Source organism: Centroberyx affinis, unplaced genomic scaffold (genome assembly GCF_046629955.1).
Source record: "Centroberyx affinis isolate AG114_WGS23_722 - 3 ecotype Tasmania unplaced genomic scaffold, CSIRO-AGI_Caff_v1 ptg000278l_1, whole genome shotgun sequence".
NCBI lineage: Eukaryota > Metazoa > Chordata > Actinopteri > Beryciformes > Berycidae > Centroberyx > Centroberyx affinis.
Genome location: NW_027278957.1, coordinates 178,606 through 201,590, shown reverse-complemented (window position 1 = coordinate 201,590; position 22,985 = coordinate 178,606). Strand labels below are relative to the sequence as shown.

The window sequence follows — 22,985 nt, the reverse complement described above, 5'->3', positions numbered from 1 at the left end:
CAATAAAACAAATCCCTGACAAATGTAGGATATTAGAGAACTCTCTCCAAAAACATTACACTGTTTTCATAACACAGGAGTTCAGTAACCTTCATAGAGGCTGGATCATGTATCACCTGAATCATCAGCTGTTAGCCATGAGCACTTTAACCCTGCCTACAGAACAAACAGTCACTAAGGAGGCAGGTTTGGTCCCTTGTGACCAAACAGTTTTATAAATACAGACACCTCAACGTGTCACCCACATTCATTCAGCAGTGGTGCGCCAACACAACAAGAAAAGTAGCACCACTGCTACCACCACAAAACTATGATGGGGACACACATGGTACCAGACATTACACCTGACCATCACCACCATATAATAAAAATACTAGCTCTCCAGCCTTGAGCTTAATCCACCACAATCCAAACTGATTATAGCTTTATATAACAGGTTTCTTATTTAGGGACTGGTTGACCATTAGGGTGACTATCTATTGGCATTACTTTGTGTTGGCTTCATTTTAGAGCATGGGCTATTTAAATCTTCTGCCAGTCTCATACACAATTCCACTTGACAGAGCTAGAGAGAGTTAATATTTCCACTTGATTTCCCATATAACAAAAAACCTATGATTACAGATTTGCATGCATTCACTTATTTAGACCCACATACAGTGATACTGTGTTCTCTGTAGCCTACATCAAATTGTTTGAAAGGAGTTCAAACAAGTTTTATTTCCTTCAGACATAAGCAAAAAACAGTTATGCAAAGTAATAGATCTTATTGATCAGCATTTCATTCCCTGGGTCTGACCCACTGAACTGAGGTTCCCATGGCATTCTAGTAGAGGGCTGAAGAAACACTTCCTCACTGTCACAGACATAGTTAGATGCCTCGCCTACACCAGTAAGCCTCCACTAACAACACAAAGCGCAGCCAGAGAGAAGGCCGATGTTGTCACAGCTGCGCCAAGGCAGTGCCACTGGTATGCCTTGAGAGATCATAAAGAACTCACTGTTCCTCTACAAACTCACTGCCCCCTTTCTGGGCAAGGATCCCTCCACTGATAAAGCTCATAAGCAGAAAGATTATAAGATATTACACTAAATATGCTGACGGAATGACCAAGACACTGGTACAAGAGCAAATCACAAAAGATATAAAAAAAAGATATCACGTGACACTGTTAAGGGAAGCCAAACAGAATACTGTCCGTTAGAAGCATTAGCATTCAAGGCTTCAATTTACCCCTTGATAGCAAATCTTCATACAGACACCTCCCTCTCAAAGATTAGGCATATCCATGGAGTCAAAAATCAAATGTGAGAGTCAAATGTGAAAGCATTTATATTCTTTTCATTTTACTGTGATATCCAATAAAGTTTATGATGGCAGCCCATAGTAGAGTCAACAGATAGTCCCACTGCCTTGGAAACTGGTGTATTAGCAAGTCGTATCAAATGAGAGACTCTCACCTTGTGGCGGTGTTGAGCTGTTCGGCAGGTTTACTTTCCGGCTGTGAATATTCCTCAGACTTTCTTCCGGGAACTGGAATCTTCTGTAAATAAAAGTAGAACAAACACATATTCCGTTATGTAAAAACAACCTAACAGCCACAGAAAAGAAGCCTCCACCCATCAGAGGAGTCAAGGTCTTGCCTTTTGTGAACTACACTAGCAAACTCATGTTGTGGCTACTTGGTTTCTACTATGACAAAACAGAAACAAATTTCAGCAGGTTAATACCCCTTCCTTAGTCTGAGGGTGTGCCGTTATGAACAAACATGGATTAATATTTGACTTTGCTCTTTCCTTTGTGCCCTCCTTAATCATTTCATTGAGTGTGTTTGTCTAAATGGGATATGATGTCACCTTGAAGGCTTCATACTTTTGCAACAGCTAATTGATTCCAACTAAGTTTATTGGTTGTTAATATCAATTACAGCAAAGCCAACAATGAGACCAGATTATTCTAGTAAACGTCTTACAATTAAAGAATGACAGTACACAAGTCATTTTGAGATCACAGTCAGATTTTGTGCCTCACCTGCCCATAGAAGTCGGCTGAGGGAGAGGAGCGAGATCTCTCATGGAAACAGGCCGGTTTGGTTCTCTCCTCTGTTCCTGGGTCCAGGATGTTATCAGCGGACCGGTATCGTCCGGAGGCTCTTGTTTCGGGGGGTTTCTTCTGTACATTCCACCTTGCCTCATACTCCGCAAAGGTGCCTAGTCTTTGCTGCTCCAGGAGGGACTGCTTGTGTGCAGAGTAAGCAACTCCCTGGACCTCCTCGGTGTACTCTGTGAGGGGAACGACTCTGCTCCTGATCCCTTTCAGTGTGTCCTCCGCTTCACTGGTGGAGGCCACAACTCTGGCCATGGCCTCTTTGGAGTCCTCTGTACCGCTTTGAATGGCTTGTATGGGCATGGGATTGGGAAATGCAGGTTTACCAGTTGCTTCGAAGAGCTTGCGTTGATCTAGTAAAGAGCTTGTATTTTCATTGGGAGGGAGATCTTCTTTCACTCCCACTTCGTGGATCTTGTCTGGTTCAGAGAAAGATCTTCCCTTCTTTTCTGCAGAGAAGCGCTTTCGGCCTCCAATGCGGGTTACCTGACCCCCAGCAGATCCTGATTTACTCATTACAGACTCGGAGACAGTTGGCAGAGGAGTGACATCTTTACGGACCACCACTGAGGACGGGTAGTTAGGTAAGGCCTCAGCCACAGGGTGCTCCAGTAAGACAGGCTCCAGGTCTCTCCTCCTAAAAGAGGTAGCCTTGAGCACTCTAGCCTGGGCCTCCTTGAGATTATCCTTGTAGGTGCTAGTAAAGGAAGAGGTGGGGGTGGAGCCTTCTGTGGACTTCCAGACATCCTGGTCTTCCTCAGTCTCAGTGCCGGTGAGGGTGGCTGCACTCATACTTTTCTGCAGCCTGGCTCTCCTCATCTGGATTTCATTCCTTAATGTGGTGGCAAAACGGTCGGTACGCCTTGCCTGCTTGCTTTCAAGGGACTCCTCACAGCTTGTGCCTCTGGATTTCTCATCTTGGCCTGTGGTCTCAATGGACAGAGAGTGGAGCATGGGGGTTGCCTGCGGGCAGATCTTGTTGCTCACTTGACTCTGATGCCTGATGTCTAATTCTCTTTGTTGCAGTGGAAGAGACCTCCGCTGTTCAGACTGTTTGCTAGGGGGATAACTCGTTTCTGCATTTTGGGTATTGTGTCTCCTCTGGCTTCCCCTGTCCTCAGAACCGGGTGTAGGTATAGAGGTTTCCAGTACAGTAGGGGGAGCAACTGTAAGCGGCTGTTTATGACGCAGACTTTCATCCTGCTTGCTGTAACCGTTACTGTCTTTACTGTGGGAGGCGTGTTGCTGTTGTTGAGGCAGATGATACTTTGCTTTGGTGACTGTCTGGGGGCTAACAGAATTCCTGTCATTTCCAGTCTGTACCATGTCTATGCCTGCTGCACTTTTCCTGTCCTCTGCCTTTCCTGACAGGGGGTGGGGGCTAGGCTGGGTGGGCTGGCATGTTGTGACGCAGTAGTAGCGGCTATGTCCACTGCTATCAGGATTTTGGTCAATGGCTGTGGTGGACAGGGAGGCACTGGGGGTCCTTCCCTGGTTCTGACCATAGTGTTGAGCAGAGCCATTAGTGGGCAGTTCCTGCATACTGCAATAGTAGCCAGTTATGTTCTGTGGCTTTGGTACAGATGTGGCCCTGGACTGGGAGTAAGAAGTACTTTTGTCACTATGTTGCCATTGATGGTAGGGCTGGCTAACATGCGGAGGCTGGCCTAGCCTAACATCAGTACTGGACAGGGAGTACTGCTTGTTTGAGTTGAACTGGTTGGGATTAGAGTTATCAGATGAAATGTAAAAATTGTCACTGTCATTTTTGGGGGGTAGGATGTGGCTACGGCGGCTTTCAGTGGTGCGTTTAGCATTATCAGAGGCCTCTACTCTTTTGTCCATTCCTTTCTCATGGGGTTTAGAGGGGACATGTGAGTCAGATCCCTCGTTGTAGGCTATTATGAGCCCCCTTTCATGGACCTTGGTTGCAGCAAAACTGTCACTACGTACGGGTGGAAGAGGTGGGGGAGGAGAGGGGGAAGCCGTCTTCTTCTTTTCAGGAACATGCCAAACAGGTCCGCAGCTGGCTCTGCTAGAAGTGGATTGGCGGGAGCCGGCCTGGTCTTCGGTCCTTGGACTATCCCGGCCTGTGCTCCCTCCTGGCATCTGGAGGTAACCCGGCCTATCGTCCTGTTTGACGCCCTCACTCAAGCTCTGGCTATTTCTGACATTGTTGTGCTTGCCCACTGCATCCCACTGACTAACTTTATAGAGCATGTTCTCTGTGGAGGCAGCATTGCTCTTCGAAAGAGTATAGTCTGGTGTGCCAGAGCTGGTGGAAAAGGAGCTGTAGGCTGAGTCTCGTTTACCTCCTCCAAGGTGCTCCATACTGTTGTTGGACTTGGCTGGTGAGAGCTGACCAGGAGGGTAGGGGTGCGAGACATGCTCTAGACTGTCCATACTGCCCAGAGAGCTGAACTGGTCGGACACTCTGCGCAGGTTTGTCTGCTCCCAGCCACTGGAGAGATCAGTTGAGGATGAGCTGGAGGTTAAGACAAAGGAAAGAAAGTGTGAGAATAGAAACAACAGCCTTATCCAGAAATAACCCAATTCAATTCTCAAAAAATTATAGGCTAAAGTATAATTCCACATATACTGATTTTCAGGTTGTTATTCTGCAAAATGTAGACATTTTCCTAAAGTTTGCTGTTGTTTTTCAAATTATGAATTATGAGCTCTAAATAGACATACAAATTCTGTACTTCATCTATTTACTGAAAGGGATCTCATGGCACTTTTGTGGGGATCATAAATAGACCTAATTAACCCAGAATTACTTTCTCTGATGATCTGACATAATAAAAACTCCAATACAAATAGGATTATGAAAGAATAAAATCCCAACTAAAATAGAAAGATTCACAGTTAAAGATTTAGTTTGTTAAATTTTCACAATAATACAACTCTTACTTCTGTTTATTAATTGGATACTGCTCAATAAAGTGCATACTTGATTTGTATGAAATGACATTCACAACACCATGACAAAGTTTCATAGTGCCCAAGTATAGAGGAGTAAAGTGTTTCACTTCCAATTGCTCCAGCTGAATTTGGCTAAATTCAGTCTGATGACAGCTCTGATTTGCATTGTCTGAGATGGTTAAAATATATATATTTTTTATTTACAGTCATGTCCTTGTACCTATAAATATCTAGATTTTTTCATTTTTCTATTATGTTTATGTATAGGGTCCTGACTGTGTATAAAATGTACTTTCAACCAGCAGAGCCAATGCAATTTGATGACATCAGAGGACTGCATTCTTCTTGGTTTTGCCATCTCATAACTTATAACTCAACAGACAAAAAATCTTGCAAAATTTTAGAAAATGTTCACTCCTGCAGAACGACAACTCAAAAGTCAACTTCAATGGAAAACCCCTTTCAGCATAATCATCCAGTGTTTATTAAAGAGCTTGATCTCTAACATGGAGATTCAAGAGGCCCATTTCTTGATCCCGGAGTTACCTTGCATCATATCTTGTGTGCCAGACTGGTGTGGGTGGAGACTGTGTTTTGGCAGTCTCTGATTGGCTTTCGTTAAACTTGGTGGAGTGCCAGGAGTGAGGCCTGCTTATGGGTTCATTCCGCCTAAAGAGAGGGCAAAAAACACAGAGTGGATTAGAGACCAACCCCGCATGGAAAACGGTATGTGCCTCCACATATGAATTTGTACAATTGAAAGTTACCACAACGGCTAGTACTGCAACTCTGCAAGTCAAAAATAATTGCCTTACTGCATATCCATCAAGGCTGTAATTTGCAACATTTTAGATTTACTCCACCATATCCCAATGGAAACAATTTTGAGGGATTTGATCTACTTGTTGAAAGGCTAAATCACAAACCTTGTACAGTTGTCAGTTATGCATGTGAAACATACCCTTTAAAGCGGTTCTTTCTGAGATGCATGTCAGGAGAAGGTAAACACATACAATATATCAACTTAAAATGAAATTAACCTGGATAAAATACAATCTCAATAATATAGACACAAAGGTGGTAATTAAATGTATACATGTCATGGGCTGACAGTGTATCGCATGCTATACAGTTGGAAGGCATATTAATCTAATGACACGAGCCAACAGACAATCCAAAGAGGCATGCCAATGAAGACAGGTAATAAACCACGGTATAGGAAGAGTTGCTATGGGAGGAATGGAGATGATGACATTGCTAGACGAATGGGTAATGTGATTAAGGGCACACGTCTGAGAGGAAGAGAGAGGAGGAAAGGAGAAAAGGAATGGTTGCTACTGGTAACTATGAAGCCACGGAACCATACCTCATGGAACTTCGCAAAATCTTCGTAAGAAAGCTTCTTGCCACATGCACGTCATTCTCTGAGGGCATTTTCTGAGCTACAATATCCACCATTTTCATATTCCTAGGCAGCAGGGGGAGGAACACACAAACTAAGAACTCACTGATAATAGACTGGACTCACAATTGATAAAAGGAGAAGGGACAAAACACCACCAAGCATTCGGACTGCTGGACACTGATGAATGAACTACTTAGATAAATGCAGTCTGGGAAAAGCCATGTGTGGGGCAGGTCAACTTCTCAGAGGCTCATCAGGAGTTAGGATCCTTAAAACTACTCTGCATCCAACTGAATATGTAGTTTACACAAATGTGAATGCTTGCAGATGCATGGTGTCATTGCCCCCTCTCCTGGTCAAACTATATGCTCATGTTGTCGCTTTACATAGGCTTTTTACTCTCACACAAGTTGAAAAATATGAGGAAAATGTGCCAGAAATTACTATATGACAGTCAATAATGGAATGATACTGTCACAGTTCTACTCATTAGGCTCATTATCTAAACAGGACATAGCTGAGGTGAGCTGATTGTGCTCAGACTTTGCCATATGGCCCCATGGGGAACCCAAACCCAGCATGGGGCAGGGGGCTTAGAGACCAGGGAATCTCTTACAAAACCAGATCAGCCACCTCACCCCTCAGGACAAGCTGTTGTCTGCCTCCCAGACAGATCTGGCTCTTTTCTAGCCTTGATGAGGTTCAGAATTGTCAACATTTGATAAGCGCAAGTGGCTTTGGTAGGAGTGACACCGATAATGAAGCCTCGTGTGGGCAACATGTTCAAACAAAGGGAAGGGAAAACTGAAGGGAAAATCCAGGGCTCATTTATGGCACGGCTAATTTTATTGCCTGAAGTTAATAGCTATCTCTATATAATGTTTCTAAGGTTAATGTTTGAGCGTCACTGTTATCTGCATCTATGAAATAGGTCACCAAACTAATTCAAGGCTTGTGTGTTTACAAACTGACTGTATGTAGTGAGATCTTTTCACTGGGACTTTTAGTAGGCTTTTATACATCACCTCCTGACCTTTATCATTACATGTAAACTGAGTACAAAATTTGTAAACACTTTATAAAAATTTGTAAACACTTTTGAAGTTTCATTGTTAGCCTCAGTTTAATAATGTTAGTCTTTAACAACTTAGTCCATTACCAAACCAGTTATAGTTTAGACCATAGTAACCAGTTTAACTGAGAAGGAATTGTGAAACTTTGGTCCTATAAGGGTCCAGCACTGAGACAAAGCTGTGCCTTGCTTTCATTCTCATTGGACTTAGACTGCCCTACAAAGCCATGAGGTCAAGAGGTCCTGCCCCCTCAGTCACCTTGTCTAAAGGCCTTGAATGATCTGATGACAAGACTTCCAAACAACAGCTTCCTTCAGATGGAGACTTATCCGTGAAAATGAATTGTTGGGTGAAACGAATAACATAGCCTAGCATACTAGTGCCCTACACTGATTTTGAATGCAAAATGGGAATAGACTGATAATTTTCAGATTGAGACAGAGATTTGGTTAAGCTCCATAAAGTGGGACAATTCCACAAAATTAATTGTGGATTAGAGTTAAGGCCTATTTAAAGGACAAAGAGAGGCCAACATGAAGCTCAGTCTTCCTTGTCTCCTCCGAGTCCGTGTTTCTGGGGCACTAGGAGCTAGCCACACATGGCGCCTGCTATTGGTATGCAAATTAACCTGGTTTTATTAGGCATATCGTCAGGGCTACAGCTGGGCCAGCACAGATATGCTAGGAAAGTGAATCAGTTGGCTGGGAAGGGGGCAGGGGGGAGAGGTTGCTCTGAGAGTGATCTGTAGAGAGCCCCATCTCACTTAAAATGTGTTGTCAAGGGGTCCTGTACAAACTACGCCGCATTCAAAAATAAACAGTTCGCTCATGGATACAAAACAGACCACAGAACTTGTCAAACATCTTGACAAACTCATGGCCATACCTTAGAGCTGATATATTCAAAAATAATATTCTGATTTTTTTTTTTTTTTTACTGTGAGGCTTTTCACTCCTTAAATGAGTCCAAGATTAATTTGCATTTGATTATGAAATGCTAAATCTTGCTGATCACAGCTTAACCTAAATGATGCACAACCTCATGGTGAATGACAAGAGGAAAAAAAACAACAACAGGATATTAGGGTCACAAAACAGAGCATAGAAACCCCCCTTATGTTAATCTTCCCCACTCATTAATCTGAATATAACATGACAAAACACCAAAAGGTATGACAGCCATCAAACACAGAAGTCAAATTTTCAAGACAATAAAATATAGATTAGATATAAAACCAGGGTAATTTTAACTCACCAAATTTCTGGGTGAAGGAATCTGAAACAAAGAAGAACCACGCTATCCACAACACCACAGAATATCAGACTGGAGTTCAACTTGGACAAAAAACTGAGGCCAGTTGTGCTCCCGTGCTCCTCGGGCACCACATTCCACAGACACTTCAAAGATAGGCCGAAATAAAGAGACATGCAGGCTGCCGGGGTCTGGGCATCATCGCATGTCTCTACTACCGAGCCACTACCTCCAAAACACAGACAAACAGACAACTCAAATATAATCTTCGACACAGAATGACCATGTAGGCTCACTAAAACCATAAGTTCTCCTGGCAGTATTTGTTTCAGCCGAGGGGAGATTTCCCTTAGGATTATGGGGGTTTTGCCCCTGAAAGGGGGTGGTAGAGTGTACAGAGAAGGAGGAGGGCTATTGTCACAGCCAGTCCCCTTGGAGTAATCCCGTACCTTGTGTCGTCTCATTGGCTCTTAGGGCTAATATGCTAATGATGGGATGAAATGCCGGACTCTTCTCTTCCCATCTCCCCTGTTGTGAGGCAGACATGCATTTCTCCCATTACTATGGCAACAGGTTGATCTCTAAGGGTGCAAGGGCACCCTGGTTCCTGAAAGCCCCTGGTAACTAGGGAATGCACCGAGCATTGCCACTTCCCTAGCAGGAACGTCAGCAACACATGACAAATACTGTATAGCAACTGCAAATAATCAATAACGCAAGAGTACCAAATACTGGCTTTCATGTTCAATCTAAAATTAGATACTAATGCTTAGCATTTGCTCAGTTGGAATAAAATGAAGGTCTCTCTCCAATGTGAAACTTGATTTGCAGGGTCGGGATTTTACACATCCAGCACGAGAATATAGTATTTAGAAAAGCTAACACCTTTCCTTCTAAAGAAAAATTGAATCCTTTGATTCAGAAATTACAGTAGTCTTCTTCTTTCAGTAGTCTGAAATTTCTATTTTTTGCCAAATTAATTGTGCAACTCTACTTAGCAGGAGCAGGGTAAAGAGTGACATTTCAGCTGTATACCATCTGACACTGAGTATCCACTTTAGCTTTAGATAAAGACCATCTTCAACAGCCTAAACAGGGGAAAATACACTGTGGCCTGAGTGACCCACAAGGTTTTTTTTTTAATTAAAACCTGCTCTGGCACTCAAACAAGTAGTCTGGTGACAGGCAAGAAGATTAGCGAAGAATTGTTGGGACCTAAAGTTGATAGGAAGGCAGTAAAACCACCTTTCACAATGATCTATTGTGAGTGAAGCGATCAAGCATGAATTCCAGACTAGAGTTGAGTCAAGTAAACACAACATTTTCTCCATTAAAGTTAAATAATGCATCCCAGATCATATGGATTGTTTATCACATCAGGTCATAGAAATACAGCAATGTCTAACACTAAAACTACAATCCTACATGAACAAAATAATGATCAAAGCTTTTAATATGACCAGAATAGCTAATAAAGAATGAAGATGACTATAAGTACTATGTTATATAGCCAATGTAAGCTGCTTTACCTCAGCCATTAATTACCTTCCTTGCTGCTTTTGATGTACATGTCGTCAAGTCTATAAGTAGGGATTTTGCAGAGATTGCAGAGATCACCACAACAATATATTTAAGTTAATGAAGAATCTTTCACCCTAGGTCTTTGTATTGTTAACTGCTGATGCTGTCAATGCATGGGGATGAGTCCAGTCAATAATAATGACTCATCATTATGTCTTGTATGGAAAAGGTAGCTCCATAAATTGTCCTCTTATAAAGTGTTGTTAATTGACTGGAGAGTTGGAGCTTAATGTACCCGCTCTCAGTCCTTGCTGGTGCTCCAGGTACCACATGTGAACTCTAATGTGGGAAAGACTGCTTTCGGATACTGTGCCCCACAAGCCTACAATGACCGACACTTTTTGAAACTTGATGCACTGGTTAACTTAGATCATTTTAAAGATCTGGATTTAAATCATACCATGATTGAATATAACTGTTTTTGAATCCAAAGCTTGGTTGATCCAGCGCACACCTGAAGAGGTTAGATCATTTTTTAATAAACTACATAGTACAACAAAGTGAGCAAATGTTGCTTCATCAGGTTTGCCCCACACCCGATCAGCATCAGGTCTGCATATAAATAGGTAAGTAGGTGTGTTTACAAAGGACATGTGACCAGAGGAATTCATGTGACTACACCAATATCTTCTCATGACCAAACTCTTTGTGGCCTACAATGAAAAAAAAATCCAGTTCCACATCCACAAAGAGCATCCAACATCCGTCATAAGTAGTGTTCTCTCCATATGAACATATGTAACTATATCACTCTTCTATTTGATATTGTCTAATACACTGATTACAGAAAAAAACATGTAAATTAGAACTTGCCATGTGATATGAAAGGATTAACCATTACATATTATATGGAAATATACAGTATGTCTACATGTCTTACAATAGAAATGACAGAAAAAAATAAGACAATTCTATGAACATGTGACGAGGAATTTGTGTGACCACACCAAATCTATTCATATTCAAAATTCCTATTGAAACACTTTGTGGCCCACCATAGAAATAATCCAGTAGTTTTTTATTTATTTTCTTTACTTTATTGGTGTATTTTAGTGTATTATTCCTTTTTGTCACTCTTGCTATGCTTCTTGCTATGAAACGTTCAAATAGATAATACTCAGCAGCAATATCCAAACAGTACTGACCATAACAGTCAATAGAGAACAGGAACAAGCCATAGCCCCATGTACATGCATAACCATGATATTTTTGGTTAGCAAGCACGTATTCTGTGGTTAGACTAGGTTTGCATAAAATATCTTTGGTTTCTTCCTTAAGTGTCTCTGTTAAGCATTTTGTTTTCTAACCTTAGCGTCTTTGTTGGGGGAATGACAGTCAACTCCATTATCTCCACTAAGCCTGACCATCAGACTTTCTTTCAGAACAGAAATGCTGGTAATTAAAAGCTAGAATAACTGGTACTTAACTGGCAGGTTATCTCACTTAGTTAAGTGTGGCAATAACAAATAATGCTGTGCAGCATCATATGTTACTGTGCAGAAATATGCTGAGGTTGTGTGCACCCAACCTGGACTTGCAGGTGAGCTGTTTGATTCCACTGGTCCCTGAGGGTCTCACAAAGGCCTTCTTCACCAGATCCTACAATCAAGCCAGTCATGTTCGGGTGAGAGAGGTGAACCGTGAGCCGCATGTAATGACCAGCACATTCCTCGGCTGAGTGGCATACCAACTGTCAAGTCGCTGGCTGGCTGCACTGACCCACAGCCCCAAAACACCTGGACAGCTTTTGTCTGGGTTTGAGGGTCTGAACAACATCAGGATGACAGACTCCTCTACATCCTGCCTCTCAATCAGTGGTTTGAGGCGCAGGCAGCATTTCGCTAACAACCTGTTAACTACGTAAAGCAAGCCAGTGGGTCTCTCTGTTGCCTGTCTTATTGAGTATCAAGTTGAAGTGTGGAAGACAACTGCATGCAAGGCAAACAGCAACAACAAATAGTCTGAGGATTAATTGTCGTCCCACTCAATGTGATACTGTACCGAATGTAGGCAGTGAATGATTTTACAACTACATATGATTTGTAAAGTAGTGATACAAAGTTGTTATTACAGTAATTACTGGACTCTTTATACAAGTGCCAAAGCTAATGTGAAGTGTGAGCAATTTTACCACTAGTGCATGAGAACATTTACTCATGCTATAAGATATTTTAGCAGCTGAGATGACTAGCCTAAATATTTAAGTAGTAAGATGTCAGTTGCAGTTATAAATGTCAGCCATGACATGCTCTGGTCAGGGAGAAGAATGCCCCCAGGGAGCGGTAATCACTCATAACGGCTGGTGTCTGATGATGTAACATTTGTCATGTTAAGTGAAGACAAGATGAGAGGACAAGGAGCAGTTTGCTATCGCAGATGAAGGACCAAATAGGACTAAGGAAACTTAGTGCTAAATATTTAAGTTGTGATGATGACTATCATTAAACTGGTGATTGTGGCAACAACACAACCTTAAGGTACAAATTCAGTGCCTAAAAATACATACAGCCTGGATACACGGGCAAACTATTACACTGTGTTGCTTCAGTTCATTTGCCCGGGCTACATTTGTAACAAAAAAAAAAAAAAAGTATACAGCTTACTATAGCAAATGCAAGAATCAATCAAGCATTCATAAAAACATTCCCATCCAGCATTCAATGTTGTTCAGGTTCAGGTATATACCTCTTTAAATGTTCATCAAAAACTATAATTTCTTCATGTCACATTGTGTAAAATGCATCAGGGTACAAAGCAAGTGCATTTTATTTAATTAGGGTCTATGGTCTCCAAAAAATAAGAATTAAAAACCTTCGCCCTGTAACACCAATGAAATCTACTTCAATCACTCCTGTCAACTCACCTTGGCAATGGAACAAACCAAAAAAGGAACAGGGGATGTACTTGAGTACAGGACTAGGCTACATTGAAATCTCTAAATTACAATTTCCTAAACTGAGACCCAAACAATTTTAAGAAATCTACTTACAACAGGAATTCAGCGCATAGCATGCTTAACCATACAGCATAGGATTATTTAGAAAAACAAAGAGCACTAAATGTAAGCCACTCCACTGCAACCCCTTCGGAATGCTTACACTGTTAAGTTGGACCAATAAGCTTTTCCAGGTATAATTGGATTGTGCACCAAACCTCTGTGTAGGCCGAGCTCATTCAAAATAGCCACATTCTTGTATGATTATATTGGAAACTGCTTCTTAATCAGCATTTTTCACGCCGTAACAAAGGGGAAACACTGACAATAGCCCTCTACTACACTAGACAATGTTTCTTCCACTGCAAAATAATGGAGCATGTTACTGATTGTGGCTGTTCTGTAACAATGCCAGAAGGGGGAAACCAAATGCAACAACCAACAACTTTATATTCTAAGGCTTAGTTATTCATTCTGTGGTTGGTTACATGTGGTGCCAATGCCCCAAGAGAAGGGGAGGGAAGGGACAGGAAGGCAATCCAGACTGCTGGAGTCCAAGGCCTGACGCAGGATAAAATCCTATCTGCCCAAACCTATGTCATTTCAAAAAGGTCAAAAACAGGACATTTCTCATTTTGTCAAAACATAAACAAATTCTTAACTTTGCGACCCCATCTTGTTTTTATTTTAGGTAGTATGTATAATGCTGAGTGTCAAGAGTCCCCCCGAATGTAATTCCGACCAGTGTGATTGACAGGTCAAGTCTTATTCATGCCTCAGTAAAGTTGATTTAGTTGCCCTGTAGACAAGGGCTGTCCAGATATGGTGATGTATGCCCATTCATCAGTGGCAAGTTGAAGCCAAGTTAAAATATTGCAACAATGCTCCATTTAACCAACTTACAGCTTTTGGATTTTCCACTTAGCAAACCCTAACCACAGCAAGTTGCAACAGATCCAAATGCACTGTTCTGATGTGGCACAATTATAGTGTTTGACCATATAGTTAGTGTTGGCAAAGTTTAAACCAATTTTGCATGGGACAACAATTCAGCAGAAACTGATTATAGCTGGTCACCCCCTGGTTTTGTTTTTGATGTATGGATGTTGACCCTAGAAATGTTATGACTTAAAATGCTTTAGTGATAGCCTGTCAGTGAATATAACACATTTAAGAAAAGTCTCACTGCAAAAATGGGATCCTAAACTGGCAACTTTTGCACCAGTAGGGTGCTTCTGTAATAATTCCCCTTACATATAGAGAGAAACAGAGAGAGAGTGACAGAGAGACATACACAGAGATATCAGTTTTGATACATTCTAAAAGGCAGATGTGTCTTCTCAATAAGCAACAATAACAAGCTATTCGAGTGAAACCGTAGGAAAAATGCAGACATTTTTTCCTGAAATGTGAGTCCCTGCTGAAGAAAAATAAACTAAAATCCAAAACTTGAAAGTATCCCTTTAAGTAAAGCCTTGACTGCCTTATTTGACATGCCGCAGCAGAGCAGTGGAGATTATACAGTAAAGTTCTGTCGAGGCATGTGTCTCTACAAGCTTCCAGCCTATCCTGTGAAAAATGGCTCTAAAAAAAAGAAACTGTGTGATGCTTTCCCACAGCTAACCACACCTATCTATTCTCTATGTGAAGTATGACAAGCCTCTCCCCTCTCTCAAATGACGTCACACAAATAATTTCACATTAGTCACTGCATGCAAAATACATGACATTGTAAATAAGGCTCCTCCCCTCTGCTGTCTGTAAAGAGACCACACCTGTGGACAGGAGCAGGTTCTGACAGCTTCCTGATTCTCATTCAACTGTCTAACATAGGTTTCGAGGCTGACACCTACATGCACAGGCTTAGTTTAAGGCTACACACACACACACACACACACACGGGCTCCATATGAATACTGGCAGTGATGTGGAATGCTACATTGTAAAACATTTGCAAACCCCAAGACGAGTTTATAAGCAAGAAGAAACTGGATCAGAACTGAACTTGTACGTCGGCTCAGCTTTGAGGTTCTGTAATGACCCAGTATCACCATGCTGTGTTCTAATTCAGACACAGACTTGTTATTGTGGCCTTTGGAAATGACTGACTGGAGATGCTATTTGAGATGCTCAGTCACAGGGCTCCCTTAGTAGGAGCTAAGGGTCCAAAAGGACCAAAGGTCTGTCTCAAATACAATATGAACAATGCAGACACAAGTGTATTGGAATGACAATATGCATCACAGCTGCATGCTTCCCTATAGATCTTCAAATTTTGCCTCCAGCTCCTCTGTAGTGTAACCCACCTTTTCTGTCTCCCAGTTCTCCCTGTTTCAAAGCAAAAGAAAAGATCATCCTCCCACTAAAATATGTGAAAACTCATAAGGTGCACTTTCAGTGGATTTTACTGTCCAATGTCCCTATTGACCTTCATAATAAATTCAGACCAGACTAGAGAATCTCTACAGACGTGTTTTTTCTACATGGTAGCGGGTGGATGAGGATTAAGTTTTTCTTTGAAACCTCAGATAACGGACTCTGATGTCACCCCTAACCAGTTCCTAGCCACCCTAATATCCCAGTGAGATGTACTGAATGGACAGGATATCAGATTAGTTGGGACAAAAACTTGAGTCAGAAAATGACTGTAAATATTGTTCAAAAACCCATATCAAAACGTATATACTTAAATATATACTGTAATCTAAGTAACATATGATACTAAACAACAAATACTGAACTGAATATGCACCAGTCAAATGAAGCCACCAAATGGATTGTGCACTTTTGCACACTAACTTTTGAACCACTTATAATTGCATTAAGTTACTTTGTAGCGCAATACAATGTACATAAAATCAAGGTGTGCACAAATTTGTGATCATGACTGTATTCTTACATTATATTTAAAAAAGGCAGCAATAGACAAAGTGATGGTTACAGCCACCAGTGTACACTTGTACTAATGTATCCTTTAACAGGAAAGGCTATTGTGAATAAACAAAGAGGGAGACACATAGCTACGTCTTTGTGGAGAGATAAACGGTGAGTGGACTTCCTTGTACGGCAGGATTTGTTTAGGGATTACGTTATGATATGATACAATATAGCAAGAAATCCAGACAGCAAGGAGGGACAATGAGACCAGTGTTTCACACACAATGAGGCCGTTTGTAAGGAGACCTTCAGGACTCAGTTGACAAATGATTCATCAGTTATCAAGATGTGAACACTAAACAATAAGATAGAGAGTCACTTTTAGAACAAGACGAGGGAATCTAATTATTTAATGCGGGTTTACTGTTCATCAACAGTGTGTTACTTGCCACTTGGTCAATGCCATTTGTGTACAGATGGTAAAAATCAGAATGAGTGAAATGTGTGCTAGAATTATGAATAAGTGCTGCTAGCAGAGAAGTAATGAAAACTAGAAAGGTCTTATCACAGAGGGTGTGAGAGAGATGTGGCGGTGTTCAGAACTGATTAAAAAAAAAAAAGAAACAGCCCAGTGAATCAGTGCCAAATCATTGCATTTGCATCACAAACTTCCTTTTGTTGGTCCTTTCCATACCTACCTGGGTGGAGTCTAATGATGGAGGATGACATCATTCAGCATGTTCGACTCCTTCAACACACAAACACACACCTCTCTTCCTGCTTTCCACTTGAGCAACATGTAGGAAATTGTGTCACAAACCCTAAACTCCTCTCGACTGCAACATGGCATAATCTGGCAAAACAGGCCCATCCAGCTACCAAGGCCTCAGCAGTGACAGTTAGAGATCCCATAAGGTGAAGCCTAGTCTACAGACACACTTTAATCCAGACAAACAGCAGCAAGGGCCAAGATCCTCCATCTCCACTCCTCTGTAACCCTGGTTTGTTGGAGATGTAACCATGGTGATTTGCTAGGTTGAGGAGGGGGTGGGGGTGCGTTTGTGACAGCAGCAGATGCAGAGGGAGAGGGCATGGGGAGAGAACTGGGGATTGGTTACCTACCTTTTCACCACCAGAGTGAGGGTCTTATGGGAGCCTTTCACGAGGCAGATAGCCTCCTGTCTGTAGCCACTCAGGGGAATCTCATTGATGTTAACAAGCTCGTCTCCCACCTGGAGACTCACAGCTGCTGCCTTGCTTCCCTCTTCCACCTGGAACATAAACACAGCAGATGGAAAATTGAGAATTAAATAAAACATTCAACCTAATCCATTTTATAATTTTAAACAGAGAAGTCGGTGTGAAGTAATTATGCGTCAGCTGTGTGCAAAAAGAAAAAGGATCCCTGAAGTTGAAAGTATCATGACTGATCTAAATCAGGAATGGGCAATTTTAATAGTGATAGGGCCTAAATAATAATAAAAAAAAAAGTATCCATTGTGAAGAGGATGGAAGGTGTGTGTGCGTGCATGCTGTCTACATGAAACTGATGTTTATTATGTAACCCATACTGTATAATACACATGGTCTAGTACGTGCGTAAAAAACAGGATGGCCACCAAATGCAGAGACAATATGCATAACAGTGTACCAAAAGGTTTGTTAGTTCCAAGAGATTCCCACCATTGTTTCTATTTTAGTGCACCGTTAACATAGACTGCTATTCAAGACAGAAAATATTGGAATTATATACTGCTCGCAAATCACAAAATGTTAAGGATACTTGCACGAAAGCCTTTAGGGAACCTTCAGTACAATTTTTTTGTGAAGCGGTAACTGCTACATTTTGGATTCACGGTTAAGTACTGGAGTATATAGACATATAAATGTTATAAATTGAGTCAAATCATTGTGGCAGTTGAGTCATCAAAACTAGGCTACTGTAAACACAGACAGAAAAAAAATGGCTTAGACAACAATAATTACACCAAGAGAGGGAAGTCATTTCCACTCCACTGTTCATCTGACAAATATGAAAACTAAGAAGTGCGTCTGTCCTACAATACCAAATACATACTGGAGGTTCATAAGGGTCCCAAAATCATAGATGAAATAGTTTGTGTACTGGGATTAAAAAAAACATGAAAAAAGATACTAAGAGGGCCAGATTTAAGGGATATGTTGGCCAGATACACCCATCGGCCACTAGTCACCCAATGATTAGGCTATCTTAATAAAATAGATAGGATATCAGTGACAAAAATAACTTGCACTGTTTACCTAAGTTAACAGCAGGTAGGCCAGTTTCTCAAGACAAGGCTCAAAGGGTATAAAAATGCTTCAAAGAGCTGTTGTCAAGGCTAATGGCATGGTGTAAAAACAAACTGTATTGTGTTTGCATGCTGGGAGACAGAAAATAGAGTCCTGTCCATCTGAGGATAGACACCTGGAATAACACGTCCCTCAAAGGGTAGTACAGTGGACTGGAACAGTGCTGGTGTATCTCTGGAGAGGAACCGCCAACAGAAAGGCTAGACTCAAGCTATTAAAATTACATAGAAGCACAGTCCCTTAAAGTGAGGGTCACTGAAGTGTCAGAACCACCAAGGGTAAAGGTCAAGGCGGCACCTACACCAAACAAGAGAGTCAGACATGAGAGGTGCAAGACAGGCTCATAGTGGAAAAGAAAGGCAGTGAGCGCCTGCTTGGCAGTTGGCATATTAACACACAAAGCCAAGCTCTGCAACTGATTATCAGTTCTCCACTCAAATGTAACCTGTGAGAGGGGGCTGCATGACTCAACTGCAAAGGTATGTGTACATTTACAGCCCATTACGTCTTATATGGCCTTCATCCTCCACATAGAGAACCAGAGCCCAGATAGCACTAATCATAGCCCCTTTTCATTATTCTCTAATAAAGAGAGGATTTAGAAGCAGGGTTAAGGTAGGAGGGATTGAGAACTATTATGATGGCTGGCTAGGTTCCTGAGATGGCCCTGATATGGTAAAGTGTATTTTGTAGAGAAATTTAATCACTGACTGATACACTGAATATACTGTAGGTTACAAGGTTTCTAACAGACACAAAACAATCCAGTTTTGGTAAAAAAAACCCCACAAAAAACATTACTAAACGTTACTAAACGTACTAAAACTGCACAACCATTGTTACTAGATAGCAATAGGATAAATATTGATAATGGGGTACAGAAGTTGCACCAAGAAGAATAACACATTGAGGTTAACTTGGTATTTTTCATTAGGGTACATTGTGCATGTACATGAGAGATTATTTGATCAGAAATATGGGCTGGTGGTGGGTTATGACAGAGACAAGAAAGGATCTACCTACAGAATTACGATGACAATTATAGAGAAGCAAACTATGTAAAACGTTGTAAGCAAAAATCTAACTTTTTGACTCTGATCATCTCTAGACCAGATGGCAAACAAGATCAAAGGGAGTAGGCAGGAGCCTAGTTGGCTAGGGTGCATACCATGGTTCAGATTCAGATGGTCAAATCCAGATTGTTCATTTTGTATAACAAAAATGCAAAAATGGCCAAAAACAGAGGACAGTAAGCAAATGTAACTATAGTTCAGACTGAGCAGACAATGTCAATTGTGGTTTAGGCAGAGTGGGAACAGTCAATTGTAGCCAACTGTGTCCAAAGAATCAGAGAAAACAGATGAAGTCAACAGCAGTTCAGGAGAACCAGAGAGAATACACAACATCAACTGTGGCTAGAGCAGGCAAGACAAAGCTTGGTTTCAGTTACCTTATCTAAACCTAAGAAGGTCAACGCTGTTCAATCTAACAACAGTGTTTGTCTGATGGTATAAGTCATTCCTTTCTAAAAGTTGCTGCATGGTACATTTATTACGTCAAAATCAACAGGTCTCCATGACATCTGGGATACAGCCTAGGGCTAGTAGACTAGCTGTAATTCAAAACAACCTCGTAGGAAGCAAGGCTCCCCAATGAGAAAAAACCTTTAACAATGGAAAGGGGTTTTCTAAAATAATAACAAAGAGCATGCACTGGCAACATAAAAGCACAAGAACTAGAAAACATAAAGACACATAAAGGCATAGTTCACACAATGTCAAGGCAGGACATTCATACTGCTTTTTCAAACATTTTTTCCACTATGGCACCTCCCCCCCACAAATGAGCCATAGGATGGCCTTTGTTTACTATCTTCCTCCAGGCTATAATCACTCAAGCTCAAGCCATCCTGAACTCTTGAGTATCCTCAAAAATAGCCTCATGTCTCTCTGTGGGACATGAAGGGAAGGATGTGGTGGCGATGGTGGTAAGGAATGTGTCTTTCTGCTGACAGACGTCCTGTGCAGTGTGCTGACAGGGCACTGACCTCAGACCCCATGTATGGCTTAGGCTTTTCCTGCACACAGTTTAGGGGATAATTGTTTTTTTTACGACCTAGTATGTATTTTTTATGCATCTGGCATGCTACAGTTTGAGTCAGACACTTATTTAATTGATTGGTCAGTACCTTAGAACTTACCACAACCAATGCAACTCCTAGACCAAATGTTCATTTGACACCAGCAACAGCACAAACCAAGCTTTGAAAACCACCCAAATACAGCTTTTACATACCTTGTAGTAAGTTTACCTACTCTACCAGTCACTTTAGCAAGTGACCAAATTTGTTAGGTTGCCATTTGACTGTTACTAGAGATACCTGTGATTTTTTCCAACCAGTGTGGCCGACTGGCCACTGCTGTAAACATGATCTGTAAGGATTAAACAGCTCAGACATGTGTCATGATGCAGAGCTTCTGTCATTGGAATCCTAGACAAGAAATAGATCTGTGCATAGAGACTGAACATCAAACCAGGGGAATTTGCCTACTTTATTCTGAAATCCAAAACATGCTAAAGAGCAATTTCAAATCTGGTGGGCTATGGTCTTCTGTCACTTTAAATGTCACCAAAGAATTTCTTAATATTTAGGCAACACACACAAATTCAGAATTATTGAGTTTTACGCCTTATGTCGAACATTCCAAAATTCCATCTAACAACACACAACTTTGAACCGCCTCTCCTTCTCGCTCTCTTTCAACGCACAAAACAATCCCTCTCGCATTACCCCCCATGACAGTTCATGCAGCTCCTCTGACAGAGTCCAAACATTTTGTGAGTGTTCTCCATTTGTCTACCAGAATTTCATGTTGAATAACCCAACTTCAAAATACTGACTTCCTCACACTTTTACAATTAGGAAAAATCTGAATCTGTTTTTTACTCCCATGAGTCAATAGACCTATTCCATGTTCTCTATGAATCATCTTCATTCCAGAGGTTGTGTACTCCAAAAAATCTATCCCACAAACTTGTCTCACAAAGGATTCATTAATTAGCCAATAGCCAAAACCTGTTTACCTGTGGGTGAGCATGTAAGAACAGAGTCATTTTGCAAGCATTTCTTTAAAAGGTTTTCTACTGCCTCTTAAAGTGCAAAACATTTTTCTATCACAAAAAGTTGACCCTGGCCAAGGGAACATATATGAGGTGCATGCCCAGCTGTGTTGTGTAAAAGAGGATTATTTAAGTTTATTGAGACAGAGGACTTAAACAAAGTCTGTGAAGACCTTTGGCAAAACTTGAGCTATGAGTGGAATGTTAAGAATTTTAATTAGATCCAGAATATTTTTTAAACAATACTCTTAATGGTCTTCAATGCTCTGGACCCTTCTTTATAATCGTAACTTTACCAATTCGAGAAGATCTATAAAAGAGAGAAAATAGCTAGCAGAGCTCTTAATCTAAGCCCTCTTCAACAATGTGTGTTCCTCAGTCATCTATGTATAATACAGACATCCCTCTCCAGACCAAACAGTCTGCTTGCTGCTCACTACTTACATTGAAACACAGAGGCAGAAAGGGAAGGAAAATGGAAGAAAAAAGGGAGAAATGGCATTTTACATAGGAATATTTCACACACATTTAATGTTAATTTCAAGAGGAGATTTCTGCTGTAATTGCGAGGTGTGCAACCTTAAAAACAATAAAGTGGAATGTGGGTGAAAAATCGATAGCTGAGCGAAACTTAAGTCACAGCCCATATGGGTGCTACTGTGTTATATGGCCCTCTTGACCTGCAGCAAGCAGCGAGACACAGAACTGATTTTAACAATTATCAGCAGCTACAAATCATACATTTCCAGAACAGAGTAAATATATTGCTGTTTATTACAAAAGGGTTGCTTAGACACGACAGATCAAATCTAATAATCATTGTGTCCATTTCCGAAATTTTGAGCTCTCGCATGATTGCAATAGCTGAGAGATGGCATTAATCGCCTCTCATTTTTATTGTTTATTCAACCTTGTTTTTAACTGAATATGCGCTCAGGCAGGATAGGATGTCCTCTTTTAAAAATAGCCCCACAACAATTGGACTAGATAGGAAATTATGCACCTACAGGTGCAAGGACAGCCTACGGTATGTACTGCTGAAATTAACCTTCCAAAAGACTGGGGTAGATAGGGCACAGGAGAATCAGGTAGTATGCACGGGCGTGCATTCTTTTGAAAATATGTCTGCTAATTTGTGACTTCTTTCATATAAGCCTACATTAGATAGACAATAAATGTTAGGACTAAGAAGACTTCAGGAAATTTCCTTATTTAGTCAATGTCAAGCAGGCACCAGGCTGTTGACAATTTCAATAGACTATACTGTGAGGTTATCAGTTTTTTCAGGGAAATAGTGGGTCTACTTGCATCTTTATCTAGTCTACACCAATAATTCAACAAAATAACGTTAGAAATCAAAGACTGCAATCTAAGGACGGC

At 41.1% G+C, this 22,985-nt stretch overlaps 1 protein-coding gene across 1 annotated transcript in view; it reads right to left on the bottom strand.

The window, feature by feature from the left end:
* Window positions 1–22,985, bottom strand: part of shroom2a (shroom family member 2a) — a 36,600-nt gene that overhangs the window by 8,258 nt on the left and 5,357 nt on the right. The window contains 6 exon segments of the mRNA XM_071512876.1: window positions 1,462–1,544; window positions 2,033–4,592; window positions 5,579–5,701; window positions 5,994–6,011; window positions 6,399–6,500; window positions 17,277–17,425. Coding sequence (XP_071368977.1) covers window positions 1,462–1,544; window positions 2,033–4,592; window positions 5,579–5,701; window positions 5,994–6,011; window positions 6,399–6,500; window positions 17,277–17,425 — 3,035 coding nt within the window.